The sequence below is a fragment of the Lutra lutra genome, chromosome 2 (assembly GCF_902655055.1).
Source record: "Lutra lutra chromosome 2, mLutLut1.2, whole genome shotgun sequence".
Lineage (NCBI taxonomy): Eukaryota > Metazoa > Chordata > Mammalia > Carnivora > Mustelidae > Lutra > Lutra lutra.
Genome location: NC_062279.1, coordinates 26,990,776 through 27,004,080, shown reverse-complemented (window position 1 = coordinate 27,004,080; position 13,305 = coordinate 26,990,776). Strand labels below are relative to the sequence as shown.

Genomic DNA, 13,305 nt, shown 5'->3' with positions numbered 1-13,305 from the left:
TCAAGCTACTAGAATGAAGGTGCCATCCTCACCCTTAATCTTCGTCTCTGCTCTTCTACTGAAGAATTTGACCTTCATGATGACAGGCTGTTTTGGGAGTTTTCTCTTTCCCAAAACTTTATAGTAGCTGGATCGCACCACATCAATGGTAGGAGAAGCTCCAGTCTTGTTTTTGGTGGCATTTACCCATGTCTGCTCACTAATTAAGGTCCTCAGTTTATCAAAGTTGACAGTTGGGCAGAAGCTCTGGTTCCTCTTTAAGTGGTCATGTCTCATACTAACTTTTACAAAGTAACCTGGGGGATATTTGTCTAAGTTGATCCTATGGTGATGTATCCTACTACCAGCATTACCCTGGTTTCCTGGGTGCTTCTGGTGCTTTACAATGTGGCTGTGGCCGTGGCTCATGTGGCCCCAAAGTTTTCGGGTCTTCCTCAGTCTGGATGGCAAGTCAGCAGCCCAGAATACCTTCATCTTATGCATTGTGAAGAAGAAAAGCTTCCCAGCTGAACTCAGTCTACCCTCAAGATTATAGATAAAATAATAAATTGTTATTTTAGGTCACTGAGTTGGTGTTTTTTAATTATTTAGCAACTGAAAAATCACTTTTTTCAAAGTAAGCAATGAATAATTGACCATTCAACCATCATATTTGAATATCTAACACTAAGCCACATGAAGTTTTTTTCAGAGGGAGGCATTTTTTTGGTTAATATTTTATTATGATATAATTACAAACTCACAGAAAAGTTGTAACAAGAATAGGATGAGGGATTCCCATATACCCTTTACATTTTTATCATCTTTGCTCTATGATTCTCTGTCTCTATCTGTCTCTGTGTCTCCTTCTCTGTCATTCTTCCTTACATTTGAAAATAAGCTAGAAACATCCTATCCCTTAATTCCTAAACATTTCAGTGAGTATTTCTTAGAACAAGGATATTTACTTACATGAATACAACACAATTGTCAAATTTAACTTTGATAAAACTATTATCTGATAGGCAATCTCTATTTCAAATTCTGTCCATTTCCCCAGTAATATCCTTTATGGCTACTACCTCCCCTGTCCCCTGGGTTGAGGATCCAATCCAGGTTCACGTATTTATTACATGACAATTGTCATAACCTTTTCCTTTCCTTTAATATAGAAGAGTTTCTTAGCCTTTCTTTGTTTTTCTTGACCTTGACATTTTTGAAGAGTACAGACCAGTTATTTTGTAGAATGTCTCCCAAATTGGGTTTGTCTGTTGTTTCCTTATGATTAGACTCAGGTTGTGCATTTTTGGCAGAAATATAACCATAGTGATTTGGGGGCCTTCACTGTGCATTATATCAAAAGGCACATGACATTGATTTGTTCCAAGGCCAGGTTATCTTTGAGCACTTTGTTAAGGTTGTGTCTGTTATGTTTCTCTACTGGAAAGTTACTGTCTTTCTTTTGTCTTTCGTAAGTAATTTGTGGGGAAAAACCTGGAGACTATGCACACATCCTGTTCTTATCAAACATTCACTCAGTAGTTTTAGCACAAACTCATAAGAAAAGGAATATTTTGAACAAATATATAATAATAATTAACTATTAAGAAACTTCTTGAAGCAGAATGTTAATTGTATTTTAACTATAAACAAATCAGAAATGTATGGCTTCAATTTTCTATAAAATATGTTTACTGAAAATTCAGTGGAGATGTGCTTCACAAAATGCATTCTAAGGCTTTATTGAATGAAATATATTTTCAAAAAACAGACTGATATATTCATAAATTTCAAAATCAGAGCTGCTCAACCCTACTAAAAATTTTTAACTATCTTCACAATTTACTTACCAACCAAAAAAAAAAAAAAAGAAATGTTAGTATATATAATACACATAGTTTAACCTGATTCTATGACAAAATTAAAAAACTGTTATACTGTAAATGGAAAAAATGCAGATTTTGTATTTAATTAACATTTATTGAAAGTCTATTACCTGCTAAGCATTATGATACACACTCCCATTCATACTAAGTATCTTATTTTATTATCACAATTCTATAGAGTAGCTGCATTGTTTTTTCACATAAGAGAAACTTTGAGAGGTTTATTGACTTAGCAAATCATGACTACCCTGTGCCAAAATTGTTAAGCCTTAGAAATACAATATGGATAAAGGTAGAAATGGCTCTCTTATAATCTAGGCAAGACAGACAAGTAAACAGCCAATCATAACATTCTGTGCCTAAGTTTAACAAATGGTAGGACTGAGCTCTGTGTGGTATAGTAAGAGAGGCCCATAATGCAGACTCTGATGTTGTGACAGACTGTGGACAGAACTGATGTTTAGGCAGAGAAATGAAAGGTGAGCAGGAGCTATGTGGGTTGGTAGTGGTGGAGAGAGGGCCCAAATATCCCTGGAACATTTTCAAAGGTCCCCTGGCTATGCAGACATTTTCATTACAATGGGAACAGGGAGAGTCCGGGCAGATGATAAAACAATGCTGCAAGGGAGATAAAGGCTGAGTGAAATAAGAGCTCCTTGAAGACTGCACTCTCAACTCACCACTTGAACATCGCTCAGGTATCACTCCTATCACTTTGAGAAGGTTTTGACATAGTTTACACTGATTTTAGTTTGTTCATTTCGGAATCAAAGGATGGCAGTTTCTGCTGCATCTAGGATGTTCTGAATCATTAAAATGCTGAAACACTTTGAAGAGTTTATTCTGGTCCTGCCCAGAAGTCACTAACCTAGCTGAAACATCAAATACCAAGGTAATTTGGCTGAAAATAAATAATAGATTATGTTAATACAGACAAGGATTAAATAATTAGAAAAACTTCTCAGTTCTACAGCATATTGAATGGTTTATTTATGAATCAAAATGAAGCAAATAAATTGCTTTAAATGATTACTCTTTTAGGTGTTCTTAATACTCCCATAAATTATAAATTAGGATAAGCAAGAAAAGACCTCTACATTACAGAGTTAAATTATTTTATAATTCTGACAGAGAACTGAACTACTTCTTCTTCTTTTTTTTTTTTTTTTAAAGATTTATGTATTTGAGAAAGCACATGCAGGAGGGGGAAGGACAAAAGGCAAGGAAGAAATGCAGATTCCCTGCTGGGTCTGGTTGTGGGGTGGGGGGAGGGCAGGGGAAGGACTCCTGGAAGAACTCCTAAGGGAGCCTGAGCACAGGGCTTGTTCTCAGGGCTCTAGAACAAGACTGGAGCCGATATTGGCAATGGAAGGCCCAAAGGACAGAGCCACCCAGGGGCCTTTCCAACATAATATTGGTCATATTTGTTGACCACTTACTATGCATAGTCACTGAATTCTGAATTTCTTACATCTTTACATATATATTAAGTCAAATATCAAAAATTGCCCCAAATCTCCCTTACAGAACTGATAAGTCGTATTTGTATTGTCTTATTTCTTAAAAACCATTGTGTATACTGAACCACAACTGGCCTCAAGGGTTCTGGAAGAGGGATTTCTGGACCTATATATTTAATATGCCAATTAATAATTAACTGCTGTATTAATAATTAACTTAGTATACCCATTAAAATTAATATTTGAATTAAAATGAATATTTTAATGAATATTTGAATCCAGATATCAGTATAAAGAAATTGCAGAATATCAAATAAGATTAAATTATCACAAGTTTTAGAAAGAATTATGTTGTTCCTATCTGACAAATCCAGGTGGTTGTTCTCTCATGCAGCATCTATGGATTATGGCCTAGAATTTAGTGTAGCTGGAATATGAAACACTGAATGGAACCAATCACTGTCCAGGACGTGACTGGAGATCCAGTTTGAATCTTTTGTCTTTAGTTTAATAAGTTATATAGCAATAAGGAAATTACCAAGTATCCCATGCCCTAATTTTCATTTCTGTAATATTATGATAATAATTTATGACTCTGGGTTACTCTGAGAATTGAATAATAAGATAATGTGGGTCTTTACATCTAACCTCTTAATAAACATGTAGTAGATGGTAACTATTATTAAGTCTAATAATTATACACAGGGATAATATTTTTCTATCAAAGCTGACAAGGTTTTGATTAGGTAAATGTCTTCATAAATGTTAAATATGCTGAAATATGTAAGAAGCGTACCTGACATGAAAAATTTCTCGTAGTGCTAAAGCACTTAGTGATAAAGCAATTGTGGAGATTAGCTTCTGGAAGGCCGAGCTGGAGAATGACTTAAACAAGCAAACTGAGGGGCACCTGGGTTGCTTAGCGGGTTAGGCATCTGCCTTTGGCTCAGGTCATAATCTCAGCATCTTGGGATAGAGCCCCACATCAGGTTCTCTGCTCATCGGGGAGTCTGCTCCCTGTCACTCTCCATCTGTGCTCGCTTTCTCTCTCAAATAGAATCTAAAAAAAAAAAAAAAACCCATAAATTATAAACAAGCAAATTGAAATAAACATTAGAAAATGATATATGCTATGGGGGGAATCAGGAAAAAGCAGAACTGATTTTAAACAGATCATGGGGGACTGAGAAGGCATGAGTTACAAAGGTAAAAAGGTGGTAAATATAGGCTGAATTAAGATCATGATATTTGATCTGAGACTTGAAGTAGGTAAGGGCCAGGTAGATATCTGCAAAAAGAGTTATTTCCGGTAAGGAATTTCTAGGGCAAAGGCCCTAATCAAGAGCTGTGTGCTAGGATGGATAAAGCCCTAGGCTTGCAAGCCCTAGGCTTGCTTGAACCTCTGAGATGGCAAGGGGCTACAGGTTGGGGTGGGGAGACCAAACAGACACAGAGATAGGAGATTGGAGGAGGGTAAGAACCACGTAGGATTTTATAAGCACTCAGATGGTTTCTCCAAGTGTTATGGACTTCCACTTAAAATATTCTGGCCCTGCAGCAATGTCCACAATAGCCAAACTATGGAAAGAACCTAGATGTCCATCAACAAATGAATGGATAAAGAAGATACATACATACATACATACATACACACACAATGGAATACTATGCAGCCATCAAAACCCCCCAAATCCTGCCATTTCAACAATGTGAATGGAACTAGAGGGTATTATGCTAAGCGAAGTAAGTCAATCAGAGAAAGACAATTACCATATGATCTCTCTGATATGAGGAATTTGAGAGGCGTAGGGTGGGTGGTCATGGAGGGCAGGGAGGGAAAAAATGAAACAAGATGGGAACCAGGAGGGAGACAAACCATAAGAGACTCCTAATCCCAGGAAACAACTGAGGGTTGCCCAGGGGTGGGAGGGGAGGGATAGGGTAGCTGGGTTATGGAACTAGGGAGGGTCTGCGCTATGGTGAGTGTTGTGAATTGTGTAAGACTGATGATTCACAGACCTCTACCCCAAGCAAATAATACATTATATGTTAATATAAACAAACAAGCAAACAATATTCTGGCCCAGAGTCCAGCAAACTTTCCCTGTGAAACTCCAGATTGTAAATATTTTAAACGTTATAGTCCAAATGATCTCCATTGCAACTACTCAACTTAGTCCTTATGGCATGAAAGTCATAGGCAATATGGAAACAGATGAGCATAATTCAGTTTCAATAAACTTTATTTAGGGGAAAAAAAATTAGGCCACATTTTGCCTACTGGCCATGGTTTGCCAACCTCTGCTTTGGCCTAAATTATGGACACATTGTTTTCGTCCCTGTTTTTTTTTTTTTTTTTTTTTTTTTTTTTTTTTTTTTCCCCAAGAAGTTTATAGTTTTATTTTTACATGTAGATCTAGGACCCACTTTGAGGTCATTTCTGTGTTATGAGCTAAGAACTTAGTTTCTTTTTTTTTTTTTTTAACTTGTTCTTTCTTTTTTTTTTTTTTTTCTTTTTCATCTATGGATACCTAATTGCTCAGCACTTTTTGTTGAATAGATTAACTTTTCCTTTTACCCTGGCACTTCTGTCAACAATCAATGGAATGTGTGTATGTGCTATTTTTGGAGTCTATTGTACTCCATTCATTTCTGTGTTATTCTTACACAAACACAACACTATTTTGATTACTCTAGCTTTATGGTAAATCTTGACTTCAGGTAATCTAAGACCTTTAACTTTGTTCTCACTCAAAATTATTTTTGTTATTCTATGCCCTTTGCACTTGCATGAATATTTTAGGACCAGCTTTTCAATGTCTACCAAAGAACCTATTGGGGTACTGATCCAGATTTCAATGAAAGCCATAGATCAATCTAGGGAATATTTACCTCTTAACAAAGATTTCTTTGATAAGGTGCCAAAGGTACATTTAAAAAATTGAAAACTGCACTTCACCAAAATTCAAAAGGCACAAAATATAAAAGGACAAGCCATAGACTAGGAGAAAATATATGCAAAAGATGTATCTGATAAAAAAAAACTTGTACCTAAGTACATAAATTATATAACTCAAAAGTAAAATAATAATCAAGCTAATTAAAAACCAGCCAAAAGATCTGAATAGAAAATTCATCATAAATATATATGATGGCAAATAAATGCATAAAAAAACACAACATTGTTATTTACTGGGAAAATGCAAATTAAAATCATAATAAGATACTAACACACATCTACTATAAGACTGAATTTAAAAAGACTGACACTATCAAACATTAAAAAGGGTGTGAAGCAACTGGAACTCTCAAACATTGTTAATGGGAATTCAAAATGATGCAACCACTTTGGAAATTAGGCAGTTTTCTTAAGAACTTTACCATGTACTTATGGCAAACTCACTCCTAGGTACTTATCCAACTGAAATGAAAAATATGTCCACAGAAAGACTTGCACTGCAATTTTCATAGCACCTTTATTCAAAATTGACAAAAACTAAAAACAACCCACATGTCCATCAACTGGTGAGTGGATAAAACAGAGTATGGTATATTTATGCAATGGAATATTTCTGTGAAATCAGAAGAAACTGAGTGAGACATCCAACAACATAAGCAGATTTTAAAAGCATTTGCGAAGTGAAATAAGCCATATGCAAAAGGATACATATTGTATGATGCCATATAAACAAAATGAATTCTAGAAAAGGCAAATCTATGGTGACAGATCAGATCAGTGATTGCCAGACACTTGTCAGCAGATAGTAGGGAATGTGATAGAAGGACTAACTAAAAGGGATATGAGGAAGGTTTTGGGATTGAATTTTTTCCATTTTGTGATTCCTGTTGTTCTGTGACTTTTTGTGCTTGTAAAATCTTAAAGAATCACAATAATCAAGCAAACTGATGAAAGCTGGACCAATGTGGTAGTGGAGGAAGTTGGTGGAGAGAAGTGATCAGATTTTTTATTTACTTTGAAAACAGAGTCACAGGATTTCCTAACAGCTTGGATGTGAAATATGAGAAAAAGAAAGAAGGGGGTAAATGAACCTCCAATGACATAAGATATTCTTTCTCAACCGTTATCAAAGACTGTACTACACGCTCACTGGGAAAACCCACTTGGGAGCAGTACAATACAATAGTAAACAGGCTAGACTGGGAGATATTGCTGTGGCTTGTAGAGGGCCCTGCAAACGTCTTAACCTTTCTCAGCCTCCTCTTCTCATTTTGTAAAATGGGGTTAATCCAATGTCTATCTCGTGGGCCTATTTAAAGTATGAAATGAGTTAACACATACAACATGTTTCGAATGGGGCTGACACACAATAAGCCCTCAATGAGCATCAACTCTTACTTCTCAAAATCAGATTCAAGAAATAAACTTAAAGGAGCACTCAATTTTTTCCCCCTAAAAGGAATATTTAGTCAGCTTAAAGCTCTTTGTTTGGGGAAACAGCTCTCTGTGCTTGACCAACTAGCCTATCTTCCCATCTTGAACGTCAGTCTGCAAGCTAATTGCTCCTGACCCAGGTCTAGCCTACCTTCAAAAACTGCTGAGCCTTGGCACCAACTGGTGCCAGGTAAATTTTGTCTTTCTCTCTCTCTCATTTCTATAAATGTCTCCAGTTACCATAAGCAAGTCAGAGCATTTTTTTAGAACAGTTTTAGATTTACAGAAAAATTGAGAAATAGAAGAAACACCCATATACTCTAGACAGCCCTTATGATTAATCTCTTACATTGGTATGGCACACTTATAACAATTTTTGAACTAATATTCATACATAATTTACTCAGACTTCTTAATTTTAACCTAATGTCCTTTCCTTGGTTCTAGGAACCTATGCAGTATAACACATTACAATTAGTCCTTAGGTTCCCCTTTGGTGTCTCCCTAGGTTCCTCTTAGCTGTGACAAGTTTCTGAGACTTCCCTCAATTTTTATGACTTTGGACTTTGACAGTTTTTCAAAGTACTGGTCTTGTATTTTGTAGCATGCTCTTCTATCAGGATCTTTCTCCTGTTTTTCAAGATTAGGTTGGGTTAATATGTTCTGGAAAGGAAGACCACTGAGGTTAAGTGCCATTGTCATTATTTCATTACCGCAGTTGATGTTGGCCTTGATCACTTAGCCAAGGTGGTGTTTCATAGGTTTCTTCACTAAAAAGTTAGCTTTTTCATGCTGTAGTCTTTGGAGGGAAGTCAGCATATGCAGCCTATATTTAAGTTGTACTCCCTTCTCCATCCATGGCATGTTTGTGTTTTTGTTTTTAAGATTTTATTTATTTATTTGAGAGAGAGGGAGAGCACAAAAGGACAAGGGTGCAGAAAGAGAGGGAGAAGCAGGCTCTCTGCTGAGCAGGGAGCCCAATGCAAGACTTGATCCCAGGACCCTGGGATCATGATCTGAGTCTAAGGCAGTTGCTTAACCAAACAAGCCACCCAGGGGTCCCCATCCATGGCATTTTTAAAAGTGAAAATTTCAGGCATTTGAAAGCAACTAAGCATTCTGCTATTTTACCTACTTTTATTTCATGGGTTCCCCCTGAAGTTAGATGATGTTATAAATTCAGGGCCCCAGCCCAAAAATTCAAATTCAGTACCTTGAGGGTGGAGCCAAGGATTTAACAAATGCCCCTAGGATGATTCAGAGGCACATACTCCAGCAGTCCACTTTAAAAAGCTCTACTCTAATCACTTACTAATGGTAATTATTCTGAACTAAAGACCTTTTTACTGACTCCAGAGCTATTTTTCCCTTGGTTAAAGGTTTTTGTCATTAGTTTCCTGTCAGAGTTGGGGGAATACCTCTCTGCCCTTGTCTGCCTGCTTAACATTCAAAATACCTGAACTAATTTAGCAACCACATAATTATTATTCATTGCCCATGAGGAAATTCAAATGCAGTGTACAGTTCTGTGTCTCTTACTCCTTCCTACCAAAAAAGTCCCAAATACATACAAATTAGTGTATAAATTATTGAAAATGCACTTAAAATTAATCCCACGATTTCTAAAAATAGCGAAGTCAAGGCAATTGTTAAGAATTCTTCTAAAGATGGGGTTATGGACATTGGGGAGGGTATGTGCTATGGTGAGTGCTGTGAAGTGTATAAACCTGGCGATTCACAGATGTGTCCCCCTGGGATAAAAATACATTATATGTTTATTAAAAAATTAAAAAATTTAATTAAAAATATCATTTATTAAAAAAAAAAGAATTCTTCTAAAGTGGGGCGCCTGGGTGGCTCAGTGGGCTAAGCCTCTGTCTTCAGCTCAGGTCATGATCCCAGGGTCATGGGATCAAGCCCTGCATAGGGCTCTTTGCTCAGCAGGGAGACTGCTTCCTCCCTCTCTCTCTACCTGTCTCTCTGCCTGCTTGTGATCTCTCTGTCAAATAAATAAATAAAATCTTAAAAAAAAATTAAAAATAATTAAAAAAAAGAATTCTTCTAAAGATTTGGAAGGAAGGAAGGAAGGAAGGGAGGAAGGAAGGAAATAATAGAAGATATTCAATGAGGACAGTAGTTTCTTCTGAGGAGAATATAGAATCTAATGCTGAGAATTCAATGAATCAACATCCTGACTGGCCTTTATCTCTAATTAGCTGTGTGACCCTAGGCAATGTACTTAATTTTTTTACTTCAATTTCTCATCTGTGAAGAACAAACAAGCAACAGTCTTACTATATTGAGTTTGAGTTTAAGATAAAATGGGATACTGTATGAGGATCTGAGGATTAAAGATCTCAATGCACAGATATGAAGTTTCTTTGTAAAGCAGAATTTGCCAATGTACTTATGGGATCAAATAATTCAACTTTCAATGTTTTGTATCATAATTATTGCATGTCCATATCTAGAGTAAGGAAACAAAGTACCTCTGATCCTCCAGTATATAAAAGAACAGGCCAAGATATATACTATACAAAACTATTCACACCTAAAACCTAAAATAATTTCCAGAAACTCTAGAATATTCATATTGTTATACTTTAGTTGTTTAAAGTAATTATATTTGCATTAAAAAAATTAAACAATATGACATTTCTGAAACTTTAACACTGGCCTTTCAAAATGGAGGCCCAATAGCCATTTCATTAGAGAAGCTATAAGTTATAAAGGCTTTGGTCCCTGAATTATGGTTGTAAATTCTGGCTCTGCCACTTTGGCAAGTTTCTTGGGCAAGTTTCTCAACTTGGGTTATCTTGGGAAAGTTTCTTAACTATTCAGTTTTCATATCAGTAAAATAAGGATAATAACAGTACCTACATGGCATATTATTGGTGAGTGATTAGAGTCAACATGTGTAAAATTCTTTAAAACACTGGCACATGTGATACTATTATTATTATTTACTATTAGCCATTTTAGAGGATTAAAATCTATGGAAGCCAATGAGATTAATTTTTAAATAAGAAAAAGAAATACTGGCAGTCAAAGTTTGCAACTACTTTATGTAACAACTGAAAATTATTTGGATTTAGTCAAAATTTAAATTTAAAGTAAAACACCAATATCTACTCCCTCAAGTTAAGTACCAGATAGAAAATGGATAGAAAAAGAATTAACTGGATGACCAAACGATAGTTGGTGACTCAATTACTTCTGTTTATTAACTAATAAAAAAAAGTCTGAAGAATTAAATTGGAAAGACTTTACTGTCATGAAAAATTGAGTTAGATAACTAGCTACACAATTCTATATTTTCTGTTAAATGAGACAGGCCTTACTCTCAATCATGATATACTATCCTATTGACTAATATTTAAAACTGCAAATCAGTTATCAAAATCCACATTTTAAAGATTAAGTTCAACTTCTGACTCCATCACAAAGATTCTTTGACTACCCTGTGGAGAAGTGAGTTCTTCCTCTCCATGTGCAGATGAAGATGGGGTACTGTAATTTTGGTGATTATTAATATCACTAGCATAGTTTCATATAGCACCTACAACAAAGGAATTTGTCTTATACTTATTTTTGTACACCCTCACTCCACCAAGCACAGAGTATAAAGGTATCTGTCCATGGCCATGCAAATAGATGCCAACATTGGACTACAACTCAGATCTTCTGACACTGTTTCAAATATGCTTTTCCTCACACTTTTCACTCATATATATGCCCCATCTAGTCTGAAACTCCAGGACTTGAAAATTCAACAAGAAAAAAATTAGCTGAATAATAATAAGGAAAAAAAGACACTTTTTCATTTGATCAGTTTTTTTATACATGACTACACAGTCATAATATACATGAGGTAGTAATACTCTCCATTTTCAATAACGAAATAACATTCCACAATGTAAGTCCTAACCTAGAATTCATTAAAAATGGAAGTATTTGGTTCTGCTATGGCCAATATATTACTTTTTTTATATGTGTTTGCTATTAAATTTGCTATTAAATATAGGTAGGTAAATATGTAATTATGGCAATGTAGCAGGATACAAGGTTAATATGCAAAAGTCAATTTCCTTCCCATATAGCAGGAATGAACAAGTGGAATGTGAAAAATGCAATACCATTTATACTAGTACCTAAAAGAATGAAATCCTTAGGTATAAATCTAACAAAATATGTCCAAGATCTATATGAGGAAAATATAAAATTCTGATGCATAAAACAGAAAGGAACTAAATAAATGGAGAGATATACCATGTGCATGAACAGGAAGACTCACTGTCAAGATGCTAGTTCTTCACAACATGATCTATAGATTCAGTGAAATCTCTGTCAAATTCCCAGCAAATTATTTCACAGATACTGGCAAACTGATTCTAAAAATTATATGGAGAGGCAAAAGACCCGACTAACCAACACAATATTGAATGAGAACAAAGTTGGAAGATTGCCACTACCCAATTTCAATACTTATTATAAAGCTAGAATAAGGGACGCCTGGGTGGCTCAGTTGGTTAAGCAGCTGCCTTCGGCTCAGGTCATGATCCCAGTGTCCTGGGATCGAGTCCCACATCGGGCTCCTGGCTCGGCAGGGAGCCTCTTCTCCCTCTGCCTCTGCCTGCCACTCTGTCTGCCTGTGCTCGCTCTCTCTCCCTCTCTCTCTCTGACAAAATAAATAAATAAATAAAAATCTTTAAAAAAAAAAAAAAACAAATAAAGCTAGAATAATTAAGACAGTGAAATATTTTTGAAAGAATAGACAAACAGGTCAATGGGACAGAATAAAAAGTCCAGAAATTGAGCCTCATATAGTCAACTTATCTTTGACAAAAGAGCAAAAGCAATATAACGAAACAAGTATAGTCTTTTCAACAAATGGCACTGTAACTGCTGGGTATCTACACATTAAAAAAAAAAAAAATCTAGACACAAACCCTACATGCTTCATAAAAAGTAATTCAAAATAGGTTACAGACCAAAATATAAAAGGCAAAGGTATAAACTAAGTATAAAATCCTGGAATGTAAGGCAGGAGAAGATTTAGATGACCTTGGGTATGGCAATGACTTTTAGATCCAACATCAGGGGAAAATCTATGAAGTTCATTAAAATTAAAAACTTCTGCTCTGAAAAGACTATGCTAAGAGAATGAGAAGACAGACTGGGAGAAAATATTTGCAAAGATATGACTAATAATGGACTATTATGCAAAATATATAAAGAACTCTTAAGACTCAACAATAATCCAATTAAAAAATATACCAAAGACCTTAAGAGACACTTCACCAAAGATGTACAGATGGCAAATAAGCATATATGAAAATTTTCTATATCACAGGTCATCAGAGAAATGAATATTAAAACAAGGTACCACTATACCCACATTAGAATAGCCAAAATCTACAACACTGACAACACCAAATATTGACAAAGATGTGGAGCAACAAGAACTCTAATTTATTGCTGGTTCATTGCAAAATGGTACAGTCACTTTGGAAGACAGTTTGGTAGTTTCTTACAAAACTAAATATATTCTTACTATATGATCTAGCAATTGTGCTCCAAAGGAATT

General features: G+C 35.4%; 1 protein-coding gene across 1 annotated transcript; it reads right to left on the bottom strand.

Moving 5' to 3' along the window:
- On the bottom strand, positions 1 to 483 carry LOC125094017 (60S ribosomal protein L27a-like). Its single transcript, XM_047719797.1, has one exon. The coding sequence runs from the start codon at positions 481 to 483 to the stop codon at positions 1 to 3; it is 483 nt and encodes a 160-aa protein (XP_047575753.1).
- Positions 484 to 13,305: the final 12,822 nt, after the last annotated feature.